General features: G+C 53.3%; 1 protein-coding gene across 1 annotated transcript; it reads right to left on the bottom strand.

Annotated features, from left to right (window-relative positions):
- Positions 1-535: 535 nt before the first annotated feature.
- LOC131562079 (hydrocephalus-inducing protein-like) lies at positions 536-22,359 on the bottom strand. The gene is made up of 13 exons (XM_058811656.1): positions 22,330-22,359; positions 20,404-20,538; positions 18,965-19,164; positions 16,200-16,324; positions 14,732-14,936; positions 13,361-13,550; positions 9,500-9,723; positions 7,542-7,609; positions 5,150-5,382; positions 3,143-3,243; positions 1,833-1,896; positions 1,149-1,211; positions 536-595 (listed from the first exon to the last, which is right to left on the bottom strand). Exons 1-13 carry the CDS (start codon positions 22,357-22,359, stop codon positions 536-538), a joined length of 1,698 nt encoding a protein of 565 aa, XP_058667639.1.
- Positions 22,360-22,839: the final 480 nt, after the last annotated feature.

The raw sequence follows: 22,839 nt of genomic DNA, 5'->3' as shown, positions 1-22,839 counted from the left end.
GGGCAGACCCAGCCAGTGCCCAGCCAGCACAGCCCACCCAGTGCCCAAGGCCAGAAACTCTGCAGCTCCACCAGGGATTTATCAGGAATGTTCCCCTGACACCGCTGGGGGGTTGGTTGACATTTTACAACACTCCCAGGTGACTCAGGTCGCATTCCCCATCCATCCTTCCTTCCATCCATACATACACAGGCTGTGGTGCTGGGATCCTGCCAAGCTCTGCCAGCCTTGGGCTTGGGGAGATTTCTGCCAGCCGTCCTGAGCTCCGTAATTGTGCTCTCTGTTCCAGGAAGCAAGCAAGAAAGATTTTAAAAAACCCAAAATAAACCACAACAGAGAAACCTAAAAAACCTTCAACAGCTCAACCCTGCTCAAGTCATTTCTTTAGGGACAGCTACCACTCTCCAGCTGAAATGCTGGGCTTTTGGGGAAAAAGAAAATTACATGTTCACCTCCAAATTGAAAAGGATTAAGCTAAGAGAACCTTTCAAACTAAAAGTTACTGTCCGAAAGGTTTTATCTTTGCAAGAAATCTCTAGGTAAGACCAGCCTGACGGTTAAACAACTGGTTCTTCTGGTGGGGAGAAACCCTCCTCTTTAAGGGAAGCAGCCTGATAGTTAAAAGCACCTGTTTGCTCAAACTTCAGGCTCCCTGGCACAGCCTGCATTGCCTTTCCTTCCTGTTCACTGATTTACAGGCAGTGCCACGACGGCCCGGGTTCAGATGTTTGGTGCCATCCGGGGAATTTGGCATTGCCATTTCCATATGTTTTAATCGAAGTTTCAGTCCTTGCAACCACTCTTCAAATGCCAGCTTTCCTTTCTTTTACAGAAAGCTCAAGGTTCCCACAAGTCTTCTGACATCCTCTCTTGCGCTCAGAGAGATGACATTTTCAAACAGATGTTTCCAAAGTTACCAGCATTTGAAAGAATAATGACCTCAAATGCCCCCTGGATTCCAGCTGAGCCCAACTCCATTCTGTGTCAGACACTGAGATTCCCACCTCTAAGGCAGGAGCTGTTTGTGCCCCCGTCCCTCCTGTCCTTCTCCCCAGCAGCCTGTGCCTGTTTTCCCCGGCAGAATCCCTGTCCCTGTGCACCCTGCCAGGAGCAGCTGCACACAGGCTCACATCTCCCCTTGCCCTCACCAGGGGGTTTCTCTCATCCCCGAACACGCCGATGAGAACGTTGGTGCGATGAGTGCCCAGGGCCTGCACTGCCACCACAACTGGGATCTCTGCTGTGCTCTGGGGCTGCACAATCCCACAGGGCTTGGGGCTGGAGTAGAGCACAGCAGAGTCCTCCTTGCGCTTCTGGAAGGGACACAATGAAACGCAGATTCAGAGGGACCTCTCAAGAAACTGTAGGCTCCTTAACATCCACCACAACAGAAACTTACACACACCTTTAAAGCTCCCCAGGACAAAGGTCAAAGGCACAAACAAGATGCAAGAATTGTAGGGTTAGCACTCCCAGGGGATCCTGCAAGGAGGCTGCCAGCACAGGCACTGGTGTCTGTGGGTGCAGCAGCTTTTCACAACCCTCTAAGATCTCCCACAGGAAAACACCCTGAGGACTAGAGCATCAACTGTTTCCTCAGGAGCTTAAACTGCCTCCTAAAGTTTACAGTTTGGTAGGATCCTGCTCTCAGCAGATCTTTAAGACTGAATAGAAAGCAGCAAGGTCTTATCCAAACCCTTTGTTCCCCTAATAATCTCCTCAGGAATATTTGACAGGAGGAGGTGGATGTGATGCCAAACCTGGGGAATAAGCCCGTAGCAGCCAGGAAGGTGGCTGGGATTCCTAATGAGGATCTTTCTCTCGTAGGGCACCTTCAGGTGGCACTCATCACACAGCACCACTGGGGAGGACACTTGGAGCTCAGGAACGAGACATCTGGGCAAAGAGATGACCCCAGGACAATCAGAGATACTGAGAGAATGGAGAATGCCTACCCCCAAAGACTGTGAAATGGAGCAGAACCCATTGGTCACTGTCAAATGCACATTGAAGAGCCCTACAGGGATAAATTGCCTTCTACCTCTTCCCACTCCCACATGTCTTGTCAAGGAGGGGCAAACCCTGAGAGGCAGCACCCAGAGGCTGCCAAGTGCCCCAGGCAGAGCACTTTGCCCCACAGCTGCCTCAGCCCCTCCTTTACCCAAGAAGGCTTGCAAGGACTCCTGCAACAGTGCCAGTGACCCACGAGCTCTGGGGAAGCCTTCCCAACAAGGATCAGTGCTCCCTAAGGCTCAAGGAACACACAGCTCCAGGGTCTCAGTAAAACTGACTCCCTTCTCTGCCATTGTGCTGTTGCCCTGCCTGAGAACTCAGCTCTTTGCCCCAGCCCTGGAGGGCACGAGACAGCAGCTGCCCCACAGAGGGGCTGATCAGCCCCTGCCAGGCCCTGCAGCTCCCTGGCTCCTTCACTGCACAGCTCCAGGCACTGCCTGGCCCCAGCTCCACCTGCTGTACACAGTGGCAGCCCAGGCACTGCCTGGATGGCTCTGCCTGGCACAGGGAACAGCACCAGGGAGCTGCATCCCTCTGGGCATCACACTGACACCCACAGCAGCACAGCAGCATGGAATTCTGCTGCAGCAACAACGACTTTTGCTCTCAACTCTGACAACATTAAAGCTCAAAACGGGAAGCAGAGGGAAGGACAAAAACTGGAGCTGACCTGCCACATCAAGGGCTGCTTTCCCCTTGTCACACCTTGCCCTCCCCACTCTTGCTGGGAGCCACTTCTCCCCTGCCATGTGCCCTCATGGACAGAGGCAGAGCCTGACTCTCAGCAGCTGCTTGGTGTGGCCCAAACCAGTGCACCGTGCTCACAGCCAGCACAACTCCACCTCTTGCAGCCTGAAGGAGAGGAGGCCCTCAGGAAATTTGTTCCACCTCAAGCACCAAAAACAAGGCCAATCAATGATATCATTCCTGGTGCCTTTAGAAGAGGGCCCAGGACCATGCTGGGCTGTGAGCAAACGTGCTTTTCACCACGGGCTGCTGCCCAAGCACTGCTGTTCTCGTGTCCAGCTGGCACAACATGAGGACATTCAGCAGCACTTCTCCTTGGCAGCTGCAGCCAGCACAGCCTGGGCAAGGCAGTGCCTGGGGGAGGCCAGGCAAGGGCTGGTACCTGGCTGTGATGATCAGGGATGCCACTCCCTTGCCAATACCCTCCAGGTCCACCAGCAATCTCCGGTAGAACTCCATCACCGTGTTGGAGCACAGGGTCACCTGGTGGAAGAGAAGAACAGTTAATGCTTCCTTACAAAAGCTCATTACCCACGGGTGATAACCTCCAGTTCCTGAGGGAGGATTTGCCCTTCATTCTTCTGCTGCTCCATGTGTAGAGCACAGTCTCAGAGTAACAAAAGCCTTCTGGCAATACCACATTTGTTAAACACACCTTGCTATAAGGGCACAGGTCAGTGTTGGGAAATTTAGGAGACTAGAGAATGGAAAAGTACAAGACTGTGGCTAATTCCAAGTCCTGCACCTGTGAGATAGCGTGTCCTTGGGCCTAGCTGTAGTAGGATAACAAATAGTGAGAGAGACATGAGAAAAGAGAGATGTAACCCCTAAGGAATGAGGAAGAGTTAATGGTATAGTTTAACCAATAGATTGCTTGGCTTACAGAATATTCATAAGCTTATTATTTGCTGTATAAGTGTTTGAAGCTTTCTTCAATAAACTGGACCTGTGATGAACCACCTGGTGTCCTGGTCCCCTTCCTATGTCAGGTCAGCTACGTTAAAACATTAGACTACAGCTCCATGCAACACTGCATTCAAATTAAGGGGCCAATTTCTCATCTGACTACAAAGACATCCATGCCGAGGAAATCTGACTCGACCACAACGAGTTCAGCTTTACAGCAGGAGGCTGAGGGCAAAGTGTGGCCCAGCAGGTGCTGGGCAGTTCATGGCTGCCCTTGGACCCTGACCCCAGGCTGGCTCTGAGAACTCCGGCCCCACGCCAGGAGTGGGGAACTGCCCCGGGCTGGGCATTGACCAGAGGCAGAACCCTCAGAACTGCCCCAGGGTGAGCACTGACCAGAGGCAGAACCCTCAGAACTGCCCCAGGCTGGGCATTGACCACAGGCAGAACCGTCAGAACTGCCCCAGGCTGGGCATTGACCACAGGCAGAACCCTCAGAGCCTCTTGCTCTACGCCGCAAGAGACAAGCCACCAACGGGACCAGGCAGAGGAGAAAGGAGGAGGATCTCTGTCTTGAAGTTCCACAAGGAAGGGTTTATTCCAAGCAAAAGGGTCAAAGCCAAAAGAGCCCTGGACACTCCCGTGCAAGGGCTTTTGTACAGATACAAATCAGAGGGTGAATACAAACAGCAAGCCAAAAGGGAATCCTCAGGGGAGCACTGAGGGGATTACATCAAGTGTCTGGGGCCACTTTGGGTAGGAGGGTGGGGAGGATGGCTCACTTGGGCCAATGGGGCCTCCAGGAATAGGGGAATTCCAAAGGGGCATTGCAGACAGGGATTGGCTCCAGGTTAAATTGGCAAAGAAGGTTGGGGAACAAAAGGGGCTGGGTTTGACAGGCAGGGAAAGAGCTGGAACAAGGGGCAGGGAATGGCATGAGGGACAGCTTTGAGGGAGGCTAAAACCCAGGGGTAAACCAACTCAGGGAGAACACGGGGTACCACAGAACAAACCACTTAACAAGGAATCAATACAATAAATTTGAACCGCTACACATGGCTGCAGAGTTTTTTGTCTCCACTGGAGCTTCCTGCAGTGAACACAAATCATTCTGCTGCCCAGGAGGGGGGAAATGACACCACAAAGAAAAGCTCACTGCTTGATACAATGACATCTCTGTAACAGCCACCTTCTGCCCTCATCCTTGCTCTGCCCCATTGCAATCAAATCAATCGCTCTCAAAAACACAAGAATGGCTTCAGGCCTTGACCATAAGGTCTGTGAACTCAGGCATATGATTTTGGAAAGCAAACAGTGCTCTTTGAGGAACATCCCGAGTAAGCCAGCCAGCAGAGGCGTCCCAGCAGTGCAGATCTCTCCGTGCCAGCATGCTCCAAGCTGGCACCAGAGCTAAAGCCCTCCCACCCTGCAGTGCAGCTCCAGCCCTGGTGCTGCAGCGGCTGTGGCTGGGCTCTTGCCGTACCTCGATGTCCCGGTGTCCCTGGGGGAGGATGGTGCCTCCGCTGGGATTGATGGTGAACTCCCTGGGCTCCACATGGAAATGGATTCCCTTGCTCCAGGCCGGGTCGGTGTCCCTGCGGATCTGATCCACGCTGTCCACAGCCGGCTGCGTGCCATCGTCCGACATGCGGAGCTGGAACGTCAGGGGCACCGCGGAGCTGTTGGTGAGGCGGCAGCGCTGCGTGTAGGGAAAGCCTGGGCAAGGACACAAATATCCATTCAGGCACCCAGCAGGCCATGATCCTGGGGGCAAGATCCTGGCAGGATCAAAGTGGCATTGGAGTGGAGCTCTCTATGATCTGAACTACAGCTCACCCAGAAGCTGCGTGAGGAATTAATCGTCACTTAGCTCCCTTTGACACAGATTCCAGACTGCAGCCTTGAAAATGTCCACTCCTAGCCCTGCTGAACACTGCAAGCTTCTCTCTTTGTGATGGGGCCAAGCTCCCTCACCTGCCCCAAACCAGCACCAGTTCTCTCTCAGTGATGAGTGTGCACCCAGACCCAGCATTTACTCTGAGAATTCAAGCTGTCCAATTCCCTGCTCAGCCTGCCAACACTCCCACCTTTTTCAAGACATATAAAGAGTGAGTTGTCAGTGAGAAGAAGCTACAGCAAAAGAAAGTGAGGATGGAATCCGCAACTAGAACGTGAGGCAAAGAACCCTAATGCAGCTTCTCTCTGCAGGATCCTTAAGGCATCTCTTGCTTTGGGCCAAACAGACTGAGCACGTGACAGCTCAGAGCCCGCTCAGCTGGGGGCACAGCCGAGCCTTGCGTTGAGATTAGCAATCAGGAACCAGGTCCCACCTCAGCCCACAAACAGGGACATCACAGCCGTGCTGCTCACTGAGAGTGCTGCCTGCAAGGGTTTACCCCACTTTGGCTCTGAGATTTGCTTTCCATCCTGCAAAGCCAGAGATACAGCCACTCATGGTGGGGATGTCCTGCAGAGCGCGCAGAGCAGCCACAGCCTGCTCTGCACTGCACATCTGGCTGGGCTGGCCAGCTCTGTGGGGAGGAGACTTCTCCCCAGGCCTGCTCACCAAGAGTCAATGGGACACAGATGGGGAGGAAAAACAACTGCAGCTGCAGCCCAGAGCTTCTCTGTGCCCATCCAAGTGACCACTGCCAGCTCCAGCAGGGACTCCAGCAGGGAGGCAAGAGAGGCACAAAAAGGACAAACCCAGATGTCAAAACCTCCAAGGAGACTGAGGCCAGCACATGCAGACAACAGTCAAGAGTTACAAAGAAGCAAAAATACAACAGCTGCCTTCAGCCGAAGAGCCCTTAGGAATGAAAATTGATTCAGCAGGATCAATCTCCTGCTTCAGAACCATATTTCCATCTCTTTCCTTTCGTGTTTCATTCCTTCCAAAGGCAACTTGACAAGCGCCTCCGTGGTGATGCAGGCTGGGGAAGAAGCAGCTCGAGAAAGGCAATGAGTTTCCTTCAGAAGTTCATGAACTTCATTGTTCTGGCTTTAGGCTTGGCAGTGAACGTTGCCCTGGGTCTGGGAAGGGGGACAGGGGTTCTGGGGGGTTTTGGGGGGTTTTGGCCCTGGGCTGGGCTTTTCCCTGGGGGGTTCTTGGGAGTTGTGGCGTGATGCCGTGGGCGGCTGTGCAGTGGGAGCTGAGGCTGGGCAGGGAGCGGAGCTTCCCTTCCTCCCGCTCGGGGGTCGCAGCTCGGCCGCTGCTGCTGCGGGAGGTTTGTGCTTGGCCCGGGGCTGCCCTGGCTGCAGCTCAGCGCTGGCACCGACCCTGCCTGCCTGCCCCGCTGCTGCTGCTGCTGCTGCTGGGCACTGCCCGCATCCCCCTGCCCTCTGGGGCTCTGCAAAAGGAGCATTTCCTCCTTCCCTTCCCTTCCCGCACCGGCTGGGGGGGATCCCTGGCCTGCCAGAGCCCACAGCTCCTCCTGCTGTCACCAGAACTCCACCAAAGGGGAAAAACAGGACTGGGAAATGTCTGTTCTTGCCTTCTTGTCTGTGCTCTCCTGAGACAGTCTAGCAAAGAACTGTTATTCCTTTTCCCACACTTTTGCCTGGGAGCCCTGTCATTTCAAAGGGATAATCATTTGGAGGGAGGGGCTCATCTTTCCATTGCAGCAAGATTCCCACCTTCCTTGGCAGACATCTGTCTTTTAAAGCAGCACAGAGACACCAGAAAATTCTGCCTTTCTATTCCTTGCTTCCACTGGATCTCACAATGGCAAAATGCCCCCTGAGGCAGCAGCAGCAGCAGCAGCTCTGCAGTTCACAGCCTGAAGAGGCTGCTGGGGCAGAGCAGGAGTGAGGGATGCTTTTCTGTTGGAAGGCACACATCCCTGAGGCTGTGTCCCAGCCCAGGGAACACTCACCAAAGGAGATGTCCCCGAAGTCGAGCTCAGCGAGGTCGAAGTGTAAACTCGGTGCAGTGACGCTGCCCCTGCAGGCCGAGGACAGAGCAGGCAATGGCTCGGTTAAAGGCATTGCAAAGCTCCGGCTGTCGTGGCTCGGGGGCACAAAACCCGGGCTCAGGGCACCCGGGGTTTCCAACCAACACAGCCCCGTGTGCTCAGCACAGGGCCCTGGGCACAGGAGGCAGCTCCAGCCAAGGGGCAGCAGCCAACAGCCCCTGATGGGCTCTGGGCACAGGGCAGGCAGGAGAAGCCCCCGGGTTGCTGGGGGTCCCATGAAGGACCCTGAACACACACCCAGACATGGCTCCGTGCCTCAGTTTCCCCATCTGCAATGGCATGGACATCAAGGTGTCCCCACTAACTTCTGTAAGCAGCCCTTCCAACCACAGCTTCCCTGCTTTGCTCCTTCTGAGCTGCAACTGCTGTTCCCATGGAGGAGCTTTCTCAAGAGAGTTTGACCCACACAATCATTACAGACACTTTCTGAGATATAAATCCAGGGCATTCCCAAACATCCTCTGAAAAGAGCAGCAACAGTTCTACCCAGGGCACAGATGAATCCTAGAGGAAAGGACCAGCTTGTCAGCAGTGCACCAGCTGGCACAGCCAAGAGCAAGAGCTTCAACAACCAAACTTGGCTGTCCTGAATCTAGCACAGAACCTCACCTTCCCTTGAACTCAGCAGGCACACTCCAAAAGCCACCAACATCCACTGAAATCAGCACTTGAAGCTGCACAACATTCACCAGTTGATTTCATGGTTGATGCCAATCAGTGCCCACTCTGCCTTTTGGTTCAAAATCAAGAACCAGTCAGCTGTGTCCTCTATTGTACTCACAGGACTGCCCCTGGCTCTGCTCTGCACATCTCAACAAGAGACACCTGCCCCTGCTCAAGGAGAAAGCTGCTTATGCACAAACACCCCATGGCCATTTTGGGGGAGGGACAGAGGAGAATCAATTATTTGATGGTGAAAGGTTCCCTCTTGATTTCCAAATGAAAAAAGCAGCACTTTTCCTCCAAAAACAAAGGCAGCAGATTTGTTTCTGCACTATGGGCAGACCTGCTCACCACTTTTCTCTTGCTAAGGAATAACTTCCTTGTTCTTCTTTACCCATCTCCCTTATCTCATTGGTACCATCAGGTGCAGATTGCTTTCATTTCTTCACTGCCTTGAGCCAGTGCTGCCCAAGAGCAGCAGCCCAGCTCCAAAGCTGCAGAGCAGCCAGCATCAGCTCTCCTGCTTCCACTCCATTATCCTGCAGCACATGGCTCAGGCTGGCAGGGACAAGGCCTCACGCTGCTGTGGTGCTGAGCACTGAGCTCTGCCTCCCCTATGATCCGCCCTTCTCCCTGTGGCTGGGCCAGGATTGTCTCTTGCCATGGCACCAGCCCACAGTTCCTGACTCCCACATCAGCGCTTTGCTGGCTGTGCAAAGGAGGCACCAGAGCCCTCTGGGCACAGGAGCTGGGGGCACAGCTTGTGCCCCACAGCATGGCCATGAGAGGTGAGCTGAGGCTGCTGCTGCCCATCTGGCATGGATTATTCACACAAGGTTTTACAAACACTGCTGCTGCTGCTGCAGAATCAGCCAGGCTGGCCCATCTGCAAAGCCCTGGGGGCCTTGCTGGGTGTTCAGGTGGGACATCCCAGAGCAGCTGCTGCCCAAAGCTGATCCATCCCACTGCCTGCCATGGCCCAAGGCACAGGGAGATCCCTGCAGGGACGAGTCATTCCAGCTCCCAGCCACCACACAGGGCAGGAGGCAGCCTGACACCAAAGCAATGCCAGCGGCAGAGCAGAGATTCAGACCTCAGGAAACACCTTTCTCCTCTGCTCCACCCCAAAAGGAGGCAGGTGGGGGATGTCCCAGAGACAGCTACAGATGTGCCCACCCAGCTCCCAGGGTCCTTACTTGATGGTCAGGATGGCAGGCGTAGGAGATCCAGCCACACTGAACTGGAACTCCTCCTCAAAGCTCCCCAGCACGGTGGCACTGAAGGAGATCTGCACAGCCTGGCTCCCACCTGCTGCAATGATGCCCTCCTCGGGGGCAAACTTGAAACACAAGCCCAGGTTGGTGGCTGAAGGGAGACAGGTGAAGGGAGCATCAATAGCTCCTTGGTTCATCAGTTTCACCTGCAGCAGCAAGAGAGCAAAATGGAAATACGTGTGGAATCTCCCCTTCTTGTGAGTTATTGTCTAATGATGCAATGAACACCCAGAAAAGGCAGAAGATGCTTTGTGCTGCTGAATGGCAGAAGTCCAAAGATTCAACAGGACAACTTCTGCCTTTGGGTTTTCATGCAGAGCAGTGGCAACTCCACAGAACTGCAGTCACCCTGGGCTTATCCCATGGACACAGAGCAGTGCCCCTCTGCCCAGCAGCACCAAGCGCATTGAGAGCTGGCGCTGAGAGCAACGTGGGCTGATTGCAGCTGCCTAGGGAATCACCCCAGAGCTGCTGCTGCCCCAGTGAGCACAGCTCCAACAGCACCATCTGCTCATTCACCTTTTCCCAGACCATGAAAACAATACATTGAGAATGAGGCATCAGCGTCAAAACGTACAGAGAGCACCATCGTTTGTAACAAATCTCAGCGTGTCTTTCCCATCCACAGCCAAGATTTTGAAAGTGTCTGCCATGATGCAGTGCCTCATGAAGTTTTTGCAAGCTTGACTCTACTGGGGGGGAGACAAATAGGTAGAAAAACCCTTTGCTTTATTCCCAGGAACACTTTTCTCTTTCTAGAGCCAGAGATGCACCAAGGTTGAAGTGCTGTGAGGGACTGGTCAGCAAGGGAGAGAACTCCCAAGGATTTCCTGTGATTGCAGCAATAAGCAGAAGACACTTGGCTGGCAGCTGTTGGCAGTGGGCTGAAGCTCAAAGGCAGCCACTTTGGTGCAGCTGCTTCTGCAGAGCCCAGTCCAAAGGTGCCTTGTGTCTGGCACTGCCACAAAAGCCTCTGAACATGCAGCTTTTTGACCCAGGCTTGGTTTCATGGGCCAAGGAGTTGTTTTGTAGGAAGCCTCCCAGCTGATCCCTAAGGAAGGCTGCCCAAAGGCAGGGACTGGGGCTTCAGGAACAACTGACACACCTTTGTGTCCCCCCAGATTTGAGCAGTCCATCAAATATTCCCTGCTCACAGCTTCCCAGGTTGGCAGCAAGTCCACAGCTGCACCAGGCTTGCTGCTGCCTCAGGAGCCATCAGGATCCATCCCAAGCCCTGCTGCTCACCTCATAGACATGGGGGGTGTTGACGAAAACGTTCCCAAGGTTCAGAGTATGAGAGCTGAGTTCAACCAAGGGTCCTTGGCCTTCCCCTCTGAGCTGCAGGGGCAGCCTGCTCTCACAGCCTGGGGAGAGATGTCCATTGCAGTACAATCATTCCCTCTGCTCCACTGGATTTTCCAGGCTGCCTCAGTGCTAGTCCCCAACTCTGAGCTGGATGCAACCAGCTCCTGATGCTGCAGGAGAAGATATGGACCCTTCTCTTCCCTCAGGACATATCCCCTGAGGCTGACTTGCAATTTCTAACCCATTCCCTGGGCTGCTTTCCAATTTGAGCCACCAGTTTGCTGAGTTTAAAACATCTCTGGTTCCTGTAGTGACAGGCCATGGAGGTATGGGTAGAAATGGAGAGAAAGGAGATTTAGGTGAGATATTTGGGAAGAAATTTTCCCTGTGAGGGTGGTGAGGCACTGGAGCAGGTTCCCCAGGGATGTTGTGGAGGTTCCAGCCCTGCAAGTGTTCCAACCCAGGCTGGATGGGGCTTGGAGCTCCCTGCTCTATGGGGAGGTGTTCCTGCCCATGGTAGGGGCCTTGGGACTAGATGATCTCTAAGGTCCATTCCATCCTTACCATACTGTGATTCTGTGGTTTCCTTCCCCTGCACCTATAGGAGCTTTGAAATCCATTCAGTGCAGGCACAAAGCTCCAACAGGGTTTGGCAATTGCCAAACTCCCTGGCCCAGGAGCACAGGACTTTGTTGCCCAGGTGCTCCCCTTGTGACACTCAGCACTGTGTTCTATTGCCACAGACTGAGAGCTGCAAGGTGACAACTGCCACACAGGGAGAGAAGCAGCTGCTGGCCAAGGCTGCTCCCTCTACCAACAGCCCGGGCTCAGTGGGGCTCAGCCCCCTCTGCTCTGCTGCTGTCTGGGCACTGGGAGGTGGTCCAGGCTCAGGGAGCCCATTTCTAACTCAGCTCCTGCTCCCTGATGATGGATCCATGGCAAATGGAGCCATCCTGGAGGCCAGGGTCCTGCAGGGGCTGAGTCCTTGTTCACTGAAGCTGTTCTGCTCTGGAGCTCTCTGGCCTTTGAGGGAATGCTGGCAAAGCCACGGCATGAAAACCTCTCCCTGCACTGCCTGGGCTGTTCTGGGATCAGTCAGGCACACACAGCATTCTGAGCCCTGGCCTGGCACGGGAGACTCCCTGGGAGCTGCAGGGCCAGGGGGGATGTGCCAGCACTGCCCTGCTGACCAGGGACCCTTCCCAGCACTTCCATGGGAGCCCAGTGGGCTCAGGCTGGCACCATGGCTTCACTGAGGGGGAGAGAGGCAGGGCAAAGGAGCTGCACCTGAGATGCTGCAGTAAGCCACACTTCCATACTCCAGTGCTTCCAGGGGTTTGAAGGTCACCTTGATTTCAGCTGAACAATTCGGCCTGATTTCTCCCTCCTACACCAGAAAGGGACAGCAAAAGATTGGTCTGCAAACTTCACATTCTTGTTTTCACCACCCTCCTGTAAGCCTTTGTTTAGAGCATCAGTGATGAGTGAACAACACAAGGGGCCAAGGAAACACTCCAAACCCAGCCCAACACAGCTCTCAATGCTCAGCTGGTCAGCTCCCACTCTCCACAATATTCCTGCTGCTCTGACACAAGCTCTTGGGCACATCATGCTGCTGTCAGCTACAGTGGGATGCAACTGCCACTGTGCCCTGCTGGCTCTTGGCCTTAGATGGGCCATAGCTGTAACCAAGAAGAGAACATGATCCCCTTCCTTGGAAATAAAAATATTAGTTTAACCTCTACTGAAAGAAAGCAGAGGTTGGGATTATTCTAGGGTTTACTCCAAGATGAGAAGGGTGTTCCACTGTGCACACACCAGGCATTCATCATCTCTCACAATGCCAGTACTCAGAATCAAGGCTCTGGTTGATGGGAGCATGTGGCAGTTTGCTTGCACCACCAGAAAAGGAAAAGGTTTTCTGTCCCTGTGTGCAGGACAACTCCAAAGGCCCATTTTAACCTTCCACCCTGGTGTCCAGGCTCACAGATGACGCTGGAAGGGACACTCAGAAATAGTGCAAGGCATGGTTACAGGAGGGGATTGGCATTTCTGTCATTAACCTTGGGCTGAATTTGGCCTCCTTTTGCTAGGGAACAATTGCAAGCTTCAGGTCAGTGTGTGAGCTGGCAGTGCTCCAACAGCCTCTGCTGAGCCCCACGTGTCAGGGGAGCCCCTGCCTACAAGAACTGCTCCCTGGGACACTGCAAGGACACGCAGGCAGTGCCCTGAGCTCGAGCCTGGCAGCAGAGCTGGGCTTTGTCAGGCTCCCAGCCCTGCCTGGAGCCTGCAGGGCACAAATGCTTTCAGCAGCGAGCCCTGCAGCCTCACCAGAAACTCCATGTCCTCCCTGCCAGCACATGGAGCCAGCTGAGGATCTGCCCAGTGACCGCAGCCAGGGAAGGGGTGGGTGTAGGGAGTAGGGTGGGTGGGAGGAGGAGGAGGAGGAGGAAGAGAATGTTCTCAGCTATCACTTACCATTGGCTCAAGGAAAAAAATGTCATCAGAGAACAGCATGGGGTCTTCTTGCACCTTTACCATCTTCTCCTTGTCCATGCTGCTCAGGAGGGCACTGTGATCTCCACAAAAGCTCTTCACCTTCTCTGTTTCTTTCTCCTCTGGGAAGTTTTCCTGGGACACCTCTTTGGGCGGCCGCAGCAAGCACTGCCTGCAGCCCCAGGGAGAGACAAGGCCAGCAGATGGTTTCATGAGCCACAGATTTGCAGAAAGAAGTGTGAGCACAGGAGAGCAAAGCACTTGAGGAGCAGCAGCAGCAGCTCCCCAGCAAAGGCTGAGCCCAAGCCACGAGGGTCCCACAGGGATCAGAGGACAACTTGCTGTTCCCTGGCCCAGCAGGGAGTTTCACTCCATCCTTGCAAGCTCAGCAGAGGTTTGCAAAGCCAGCATCCCTCCAGAGAGCCTCCTGCCTCAAAGCCTCTGCCACAGCTGAGGGAGAATCAACCAGCCATTTCAAGTGGCTTTTCCTCCCACTGAGCTGCTCGGGGGGGCACAGAAAGATCACAGAGCACCCACTGCAGCATTTCCCTGGCAAGGGGAGACAAAGCTGGCTTGCAGCTACGTGTTACCAGCATCACTCTTTGTTTCTTCCAGTTTGGACCTGCCCCGTTCCCTACTCTGCCTTTCACAAGAGCATCCCAGAGCACTTCCACAGGAAATTGATGAATTCAGGCACCGAATCCCTTCAGGGACATTCAAGTTTTCATATGCAATATGCATGAAAACAGAGGCTCTGAGAGGGGAAGGAACTTTGTTGTGCGGGAGGGAGACAGCAAACTCCTGGAGAGACCTTTCCATGAGCCAGAGCTTTTTGGATCCCATCCCAGTGCATGGCACTAGAATGTCCTGAGAGGGAAAGGATCCTGCACTATCTTCTCTCACAAAAAATCCTCTCTGCTCTGAGAGCACAAAACCTCTCTGACAGCAGCACAGGGACACACTACCAGCCCGCATGGGCAAGGAGATTTTGAAGGAACTAAAGGGAAAAAAGAGGCTGTATCACCTTTGGAAAGAGGGACTGGCAACTCAGGAAATGCTTAAGGATGTTGCCAGGTCATGTAGAAAGAAGAGAAGAGAGACAAGAGCCCAATTAGAACCTGAGGAAATCCAGTCATCCCAATCAACCTTTCCTTCCCAAAATGCCATCCCTGGTTGGAGTATAAATGACCTGGAATGCTGAGTGCTGAGCTCCTGAAGCCCAGGGACACACACCCCAGTGCCGGGCATGGTTCACTTGGCCTAAACCATTCAAAAGCACCAACATCCCCTGAGGCCACACGTTAGTTTCAGTCTTGGGCCTGTATCTCACTGAAATGCATCTTTCAAACCAACCTCCTCTTCGCTTCATTCTCTTCTTCCTCAGTAGCAAAAGCCTTCCACTGGAAGTGGGCTGTGATGTTACTCCTGTTTTCAATGAACAGGGTTCTGTGGCTTGACATGCTGGTGAAAGTCTTGTCAAGCTCCACGGAATCTGTGCTCAGCCCAACGTTGACATCTACAGCTTCTCCCTGGAGCTTTGTGTGGATTCTTTCTTCACCTGGAACAAAGCAAAGGGGAGTCTTTGCTCAGCTCACTGGCTGATGGAAGCACAAGGGACAGAGCAAAGCACAGGGCACAGAAGAAAGTGTCCCAGTTTTGCGCTGAAGGAGCACTTCTGTGGACCACCCCATTGATCACATCCTTCAGCTCTGTGTGTACAGCGTGAGGATGTCCTGGGCACCTCCTAAAACACCTTATTTCTGAGGGTGTTTGTAGAGATTTGGCCCCAAGGGGACAGGATGGACAGGGAGATTGGTCCATGTGCTCCGGTGACCCACTCAGATCACCAGGATTTCTGCATCCAAGTCCTTCAGGTGACAGGGCTGAGGAGCCCTGCTCAGTCCTGCCTTGCCCAGGCTCTCCCCGGGCATCCCAGGAGACTCCTGATCCCTTGGATCCCTTCTTGCTGACCAGCAAATATGCCTGGGGGCAGCTGGGCAGCAAAAGGAGGCCCAGAGGAACAAGTGAAGTGACAGCCCACAGCAGGAGGGGACACAGGTGAGGAAACACAACCAGCCTGGCTCTGCAATGTGACAAACCACTACAGAATGAGCACCGTGAAAATCATCTCCTTGTCCAAACCCACAGCCACATCAGTCTTTAAATATTTTATACTGTTCTGATCTGAAAAACCAAGCTGGAGCATTGCAAATCAAAGAAGAAAGGGACAAAGGAAAGATCAGTGAGTACAGAGCAGTTTCTACATTAAGACTGAATGGGATCCCTCAGTCTAGAAATCAAATGGGAGATAGATGTGAGAGGTTTGCAACAGCTTCAACAGCCTGGGAAATGGGGACAGGGAAAAAATTGTTTTGATTTGTCACAAAAAAGGAACTTAAAGGCCTGAAAATGTTGTTAGACAGAAACTACATCTATGTGTAAGGGCCACACAGAAAAAGGGCCTGTGACAAGCCAATGGAGAAGCAGCATATGGGACAGAGGTGTGCAAGAAATCCATTGCATTGGAGACAGTCTGATGGAGACCTCACCTACAGCACTGCCCAGGAATCAAATAAAACTTCACCCAGGCATAGCCACATGGTAGTGGAGAATCAGAGTTCCTCCTTCCTCCACTCAGCAAGTCCCAGCAAAACAGCAGTCAAAAATCTTTGCCTTTCTCAAGCCCCTAAACACCAAGGAGTTCTCAGTTTGCTTTGGGGTAAGGCTGAACAGGGGAGGCACCTCTGGAGGCAATGCAGGGGATGGACAGCAGGGAGCCATGTGCAGAACTGTCCTGTGCCCTGCAGGGCCCAGCACTCACCTGAGCTGCAGCACACGGCCAGGGAGCCGCAATGGGCACCGCTGGCCAGCGGGTGAAATGCCACTGTCACCTGCACGGTGTCACCAGCGCCCAGAGCTCCTGTGGCCGGCACCACGGAGAAAGGACTGCAACACAGAGAGAGGGGTCAGGCCTGGGGACGCCTGGCCATGAGATTCCTGCTGCACTGCAGCTCCCTGCAGCTCCCTTGGCCAAGCAGGGAGCAAACCAAGCACAGGCAGCACAAGAGACAGAACAGACAGGATCACAAACAGCCACTGAGCCACTGCTGACAAGATCCAGCCCTCACAAGACCCTGGGGGTAACAGGGCCTCAGCTCCCCATACTCTGCATCCAGCTCTCTGCAATGAGCCTCAAGGCTCCCACTGCCAGCAATCCCATCAGAGAATGGTTTGTGAAAAGCACAGAGAGGGTTCAGAGCTATTTGCATGCACAACTTGACACTGACTGCCTCAGGAATTTCTCTTTTCCTGCTGCCTACAAATCCCATCTCAAGAGATGCAAATGGTAGGGCACTCCCTGTCCTGGGAGATTACAGCCTAGGAATCAGACAGGGAGAAGGAACTTTTCCCTGAAGACCAAGGAATAGTTCCTGTTGAATTTGCAGTGTGCTTCTTTGGTTTATTTTACCTTGAAATCATCGTGATTTAGCCTAAAAAGGGCAACTTTTAAAGGCATTTCAATGAAAGCTGCTCTAAGAAGAGGAGTAATCAAAACTCTGAAAGAGTGCAAATGCAGACTAGAGCAATACAGTGACATGGAAACCCAAAAGGACGATGCCATTTATAGTCTGAAGGGTCCAATCCCAGCTAAATGAAGCACCATGAGCAGGAGCACATCAAGGAAGCAGAACCGGAGGTTTCTGTGTGTTTGCCAGCAATGCAGTCTGGGACTCTGGGCTGTCATGCAGGCTGGTAACTGTTTGCTTGGCCCAGCAGAGAAACTCTGTGCAATGTGTTGGAAATAATGATGCAGATGCATTGGTGCACTTTGGATTTAACAGGAGCAATCAGGATTTAGTCACCAGGTAAACAGCTCTTGCCTGACAAACACAAGACTCTGTGCTTTGATGCTCAGGGACAGCTCAGGGGAAATGTGCTTCTGCCCAGCAGCTGCTGGGCTTTGTGCCCTTCTACAGCCCCAGTGAGGAAACAAAAGTTCCTGGCCTTGGTGCTTTGTTGCTGGTCAATCTGTCACTTCAAATGTGTTCTGGGGACTTTGCTGATGAATGCATCACACACAAAAACAAAGAGAACATTTGGCAAGCTGAACTTTGTTCATGTCAGTAGTAACAGCTGATGAACTCGCTTCAGGTTCTGCTCATTCAGGACCTCTTGCTGTAATTATGGGCTGACCTGTTCCCATTGCCACTGGTGAGAACATCACTGCTGGATGATGGAGAAGCCTTGGGCCAGCAATGTTCATGTGCTGGACGTGAGACTTTGGAGGGAGTGGAGGAAAGACAAGGCCCCAGCAGCCCCAGAGCCAGATCAGTGCTCGTGCTCCTGCATCTGCCCCGGGGCTGATGCCAGCACTGCTGCAGCTCTGCTGGGGCTGGGGAGATCAGGGCCTGCTGGGGGCAAGGCACAGCATTCTGTTCTTAGTCTTTGGCCAGAAATTTCACCGCAATAGAGAAGCTGCCAGTTAGGGGAATCCCTGGCCAGGCTTCAGCACTGCCTTCCATTCCATTCCCTTCCCACTCCTGCCCCATCTTACATGCTCCTGCCTTCAGGTGGCAGGATGGGAATAACATTCCAGGGATGACTTCAGGGCTTGCCTGAGAAAGAAGGTGTCTTCTTCTTTTCAAATTATCAGGAGAAGAGGATCCAGCCAAGTTCAGGACTCAGCTGTCAGGACTGAAAAACTGAGTGCAAATCAGCCCCCGCATCGCCTCCATCCCTGGGCTCTACCCACCAGACTCCTCTGTCCCTGCTCTAGCAGTCATCTCTCACACACACCTGGCTCCCCAAGACCCAAAGACACAAGCTCCACAGCTAAACTTAACTCCTCTGAATTTCGGCCAACACCACTAAACTGTTCCCTGAGCCCACAGCTAGAAGAGCTGTGAAGGAGACATCCCTGACACTGTAAGAACCAAATTAAAATCGCTGTCAAGAGATGGGCCTGGAAAGCTAAATTTTGGGCTTTTCTCTGTTAATTGTCAGCTGCTCCTTAAGACACTTCTCATCCTGTTAGATCCATCCTCTCAATGAATCACTACTGCACCTGACAGGCAGAAAAGATAAGGTATGGAGGGGGTTTTAAAAGGTTGTTTTCTTCTGCTTTTATAACTAGGTCCATTGACATGTTTGTTTTCTTGTAAGGCATCTAAAGACAGGTCCATGTCTCCCAATGGCACCTTGCAACCCCCAGACACTGCTCTTGCTTTGAGCAGTGTCTTTGCTCAGATGATTTCCAGAGGTCCCCTCCAGGATCACTGCAAAGCCACGTGCCTGTGGCCTCCCAGAGAATGGCTCTCTTTGGCTGACAGTGCTGAGGAAGCATTTCTGAAGCTGCTTGTGCTCAGCAGGGTGCAAGCCAGCTCCCAACATGTTCCAGCAGCCTCCAGGAAATCTGGGACACAGAAAGCTCCAAGGCCACTGAAAGCAAGGGCAGATGCCTTCCATCCTGCTCACTTCCAGCCAGGCTGCAGGGCAGCAGATCCGATGCTTGGTTCCTTCTGTAGCTCTTTCCCAACTCCGCTCTCACCCAAAGGTGTTTGCACAGGGCCAGATGAGCTGCCTCACCTCTGGGTGCTCAGCTGGTACCGAGCTGCCCGGGCACCGACATTGCGCACCAGCAGAGTCTGCTGGGTGCTGACCTTGACTGGACACTTGGAGAAGTCCAGCTGGGCAGGGAAGTCCAGCACAGCTCGGGCACCAATGGCCCGAATTGGCACAACGATCCTTTCCCTTGCAGTGAGGCACACCAGCTCGTGGCAATAATCCTGCAGGAAAAGAAACTGGCTCAGCACAGGACATTTAGTGCCATCCCCATGGCAGAAGAAAAACCATTTCCTATACCCCTTCAAGGGCATCCATTTACCTATTGCACCCTCACATGAACACTAAGTTCTACTGCTATGTCACGTTTTAAAGGCACCTGCGCACTTTGCAAAATCCGTCTCAGTGGCATTCAGCTCTTGTGTCACTTGGGTCATACAGATAACAGCCCTAGGCCACCATCATTTTTACTCTAAACTTTAATGATGTTAAAGAATTCCTAAGCCCCTTTCTAAGCAACATGGAGCTGGGGAACACAGGACATTGCTCTTTACAGTTCTATGTTCCCACTGTCTGAGAATAGGACAAAGTGTTCAACTGACTCTGAGCAGCAAAAGGAAGAGGAGAAAACAGCTGCACCCAAAGACATCCTGCACCTCTGGCCTGCACCCAGCACTGAGATCAGACTTGCCAGGGCCTCAGCACTGCTGTTCAAAGCTCCCCGCAAAAGCACCTTTGGCACGGAATGGGTGCCAGCTGACAGAGCAAGCACAGGGACAGGCATGAAGACAGAGCCCCAGCAGTGTCACTGCCACGGGCTCTGGGCTCACAGCTCTGCCTGCAGCTTGTACCTGCCCTACACCAGCTCCTTCAGGCAGGTGTCCAAGTGCCCTGCAGCTCAGCAACCTCCTGCTGACCAAGGGCACCCAGGGCCCAGTGTGCCTGTGCCAGGCCGGGCTCACGGGCACAGCACATCCTCTGCCCTGGCCCTGCAGCTGTGCCATGCTCACTTGTGCTCTGGGACAGCACAGCTGACAGGCTGCACAACAGAGGGGGTGAAAAAGCACCGGCTGTGCTCCAGCCCAGGGGCAGGCAGGGAAGCTGTTGGCAGTCCAGGAAGGAGGAAAGCTCTCTGACCTCTTTGTTCCTCTGGTGTTTTCCATCAGAATGAAACCCCTTCCACTGGACCTAGAGATGGCCCAACATCTATCAACAGCCCTCTGTCATTTTCATCCTGTTTCCCGTGCATCTTCCCTTGGCAATGCTCAGCAGTGTGCAGGGAGGGCAAGCAGAGCCTGTCAGGCCTGGCTGCAGTGCCTGCCAGCAGTGCCAAGGTGTGACTGGCTGCAGGCTGCCTGCCCACGCCTGGAGCCCAGCTCACAGCATGCAATGGGCTGGAGCCAGAGTGCAGGGAAAACAATGGCTGTGGAGATCATTGTGTGCTTTGGCTCCTCCAGCCTCACCTTGTTCTTGCTGGGGGTGAAGCGGATGCGCACAGGGGCAGAGGCGCCCGGCGGCACGGCACGGTACGCATCGCTGGAGCTCACCAGCTGGAAGTAAGGTGAGCTCTCCATGGAGACCTTCACCACGTGAAGAAACTGCAGCAAAGACATGAAATTATGATTTTGCCACTTGTGGAAACAGGACGAGGGGAGACCTGTCCATGCCCTGCTAACATCCCTCCCCTGCCCCTTTTCCAAAGCATTTCCAGCTGAGCAGACACAGGCACATCATTCACAAGGCTGAACTTGAATCCCTTCTCTCTGGCTCCAGCATTTTGGCCAGGGCCAGTAGGGCAGCGCCTGCTGGGAAGGAAGGGCCGAGCAGGTCAGCACCAGCAGGATGGAGACACAGCACCTGAACCAAGTCACCTGCATGTTCAACAAGGCCAAAAAACCTGCTGGCTTCTGCCTGCACACAGCCATGAAGTGGTCATGTTCCAGAGGGGGAATGTGCTACCTAAAAGCAAACCAGCCCATTTCTGTGGGGGAAGGAAGAAATTCCCTTCCAGCAGATCAGGTTTGGGTAGGGAACTTCTGGGGATACAGTCAGGCAGGCAGAGCAGCAAGACAGGAGACCAAACACTGTGGTCTTACTGGGAATAAAAGCAAACCTGAAAAGCAAAAGAAGGAATGAACACAGCAAGACAATCCCTAAAACAAGGAGATGGCAAAGAGAATTTAAATGGGCAGCAAAGCAGCAAGCAAGAATCATAAAACCATGAGAGCAACCAGCTTGCCAAAAGTGACAGAAACACAGACAGGCGGTGTCTATTGACCATGGGGCTTCAGAGGCATTTTCTGCCTGGAGAAACAGGGCCAGCACTGTCTGACAGTGTGGTTCCAGTATGAAAAGCCAATCTTGGCTCTCCAGGGCTTCCTGCTGCCTGTGCAGGCAAGCTGGGCTGCTGGGCATTCCTGCCTGCAGCCAGCAGGCCAGGTTCGGCCCTCTGGGGTACACATGCACAGCACACATGCATTTTCTAGCACAAAGATATCATCAACCCCTGAGCACCAAAATGCTCTCCAAAAGTCTAAACCAGATGATTTGGACTCCCTCCTGTCTCCTCCCACCAGCCCACTCTTGGCACAAGCCTCACTTGAGAAAATGTTTCCCTGACTGAAATTCAAATGGTCTCAAGTTTTCCTCTTTACAGTGGAACACAATTGACATTTTTCAACTTTTTCCCTCTCAGCTCTCTTGGGAAACTGCAAAACAATGCCAATTTCTTCAGGTGAAGGTGGAAACCTCCAGGAGCACATGGCTTTGGATGTGCTGTGCTTCTGCAAAGGGAAAGCAGAGCACCGTGTTGCTTCTGGAAAAGTTGAGCAGAGCTGGATGAAGCTGAGCAGGAGCCTCAAGTGGAACCTGAAGGCCTCTCACTGCTTCTGCTCCATCACTCTGATTGCAGGGCTCTTGCAGAACACGGTTCCTGCAGGGCCAATGCCATTAATGAGAAGTGATTCCAGCATAAAGTGCAGAAGGCTCAGCCCCGGAGCTTTGCCTGTGAGCTGCACAAAGGGAGCCAAACTGGCTGAGAGAGGCAGAGATTCCTACCAGGAGCCAAGATTAACCAAGGACACACAGGATGTGCTATAGACCCAAGGCAAAGCATGAGAGCAGGTAAGAACTGTACAGCCCTCAACATTCCTGTCAATCCAGAGCTTTCAAGAGAAGGAAACTCCTTTGGGATAGACACCATCAACGCCTGGCCAAAATCTGGGGACAATTCCCAGCACAGGAAGATTTCCACCATCTTGCAGAAGAAGGTGCTGAGACATTTTCTTCTGCATGTGCTGCAGCAGATAACTTGCTTTGCTGTACACTGAGGGAATGAGAGCACTCTCCTCTTCCAGCACAGCGTTAAAGCTCTGCGTGCCAGCACTTACCTTGTCCTTATTCATGAGAGACAGCACCATTTCCGACACCTGCCGAGCGACGAAGTTCTGAAATACCAGCTCTGGTGGGGAAACCCCAAACCAGCTCTGTTTCGGGGCAGCTGACGGCAGCTGGAGAGGAGAGAGAGCAGGGAGAGCTTCAGCTGCTGTGAGGAAGGTTCATGCAGGAGAATCTTCCACTGATCCCCAGTGAAGTACAGACTCCGAGGGAGCACGTCTGCCCAGCCCACACTGGGCAAACAGTGGCTCACCCACCTCTGCTCTGAGCTCATCCACAGCTGCTGGGCCACACAGAGCAGGCTCAAGCCAAGCTGCTCTTTTGGCATGGATTTCTCCAGGTTTCTTTCTCCAGAATGCCAGGCAGCACGTTCCTAAAACACAGCCCTGTGCCCATGCGGTCACAGAGCTCTGGGGCACTGACTGAGCACTCATGGAGTAAGTAAAACCCATGAATTTACAGGAGACTCCATGGGAAAGGATTTGGGATGTCTTTTACTCTGA

This window comes from Ammospiza caudacuta, chromosome 10, assembly GCF_027887145.1.
Source record: "Ammospiza caudacuta isolate bAmmCau1 chromosome 10, bAmmCau1.pri, whole genome shotgun sequence".
Classification (NCBI taxonomy): Eukaryota; Metazoa; Chordata; class Aves; order Passeriformes; family Passerellidae; genus Ammospiza; species Ammospiza caudacuta.
The sequence above is the reverse complement of the archived record's forward strand: the minus strand, read 5'-3'. Positions and strand labels throughout refer to the sequence as shown.

Bases quoted from the DNA above. Each gene is read 5' to 3' on its own strand.
- LOC131562079 (XM_058811656.1), bottom strand. From the start codon at position 22,359: ATGGTGCTGTCTCTCATGAATAAGGACAAG. The intron at 7,610-9,499 runs GTAAGGACCCTG...CTCGGCCTGCAG, and splicing joins CCTGCCATCCTGACCATCAA to GGGCAGCGTCACTGCACCGA. The intron at 596-1,148 runs GTGAGGGCAAGG...CTTCCCTTAAAG, and splicing joins GGGATGAGAGAAACCCCCTG to AGGAGGGTTTCTCCCCACCA.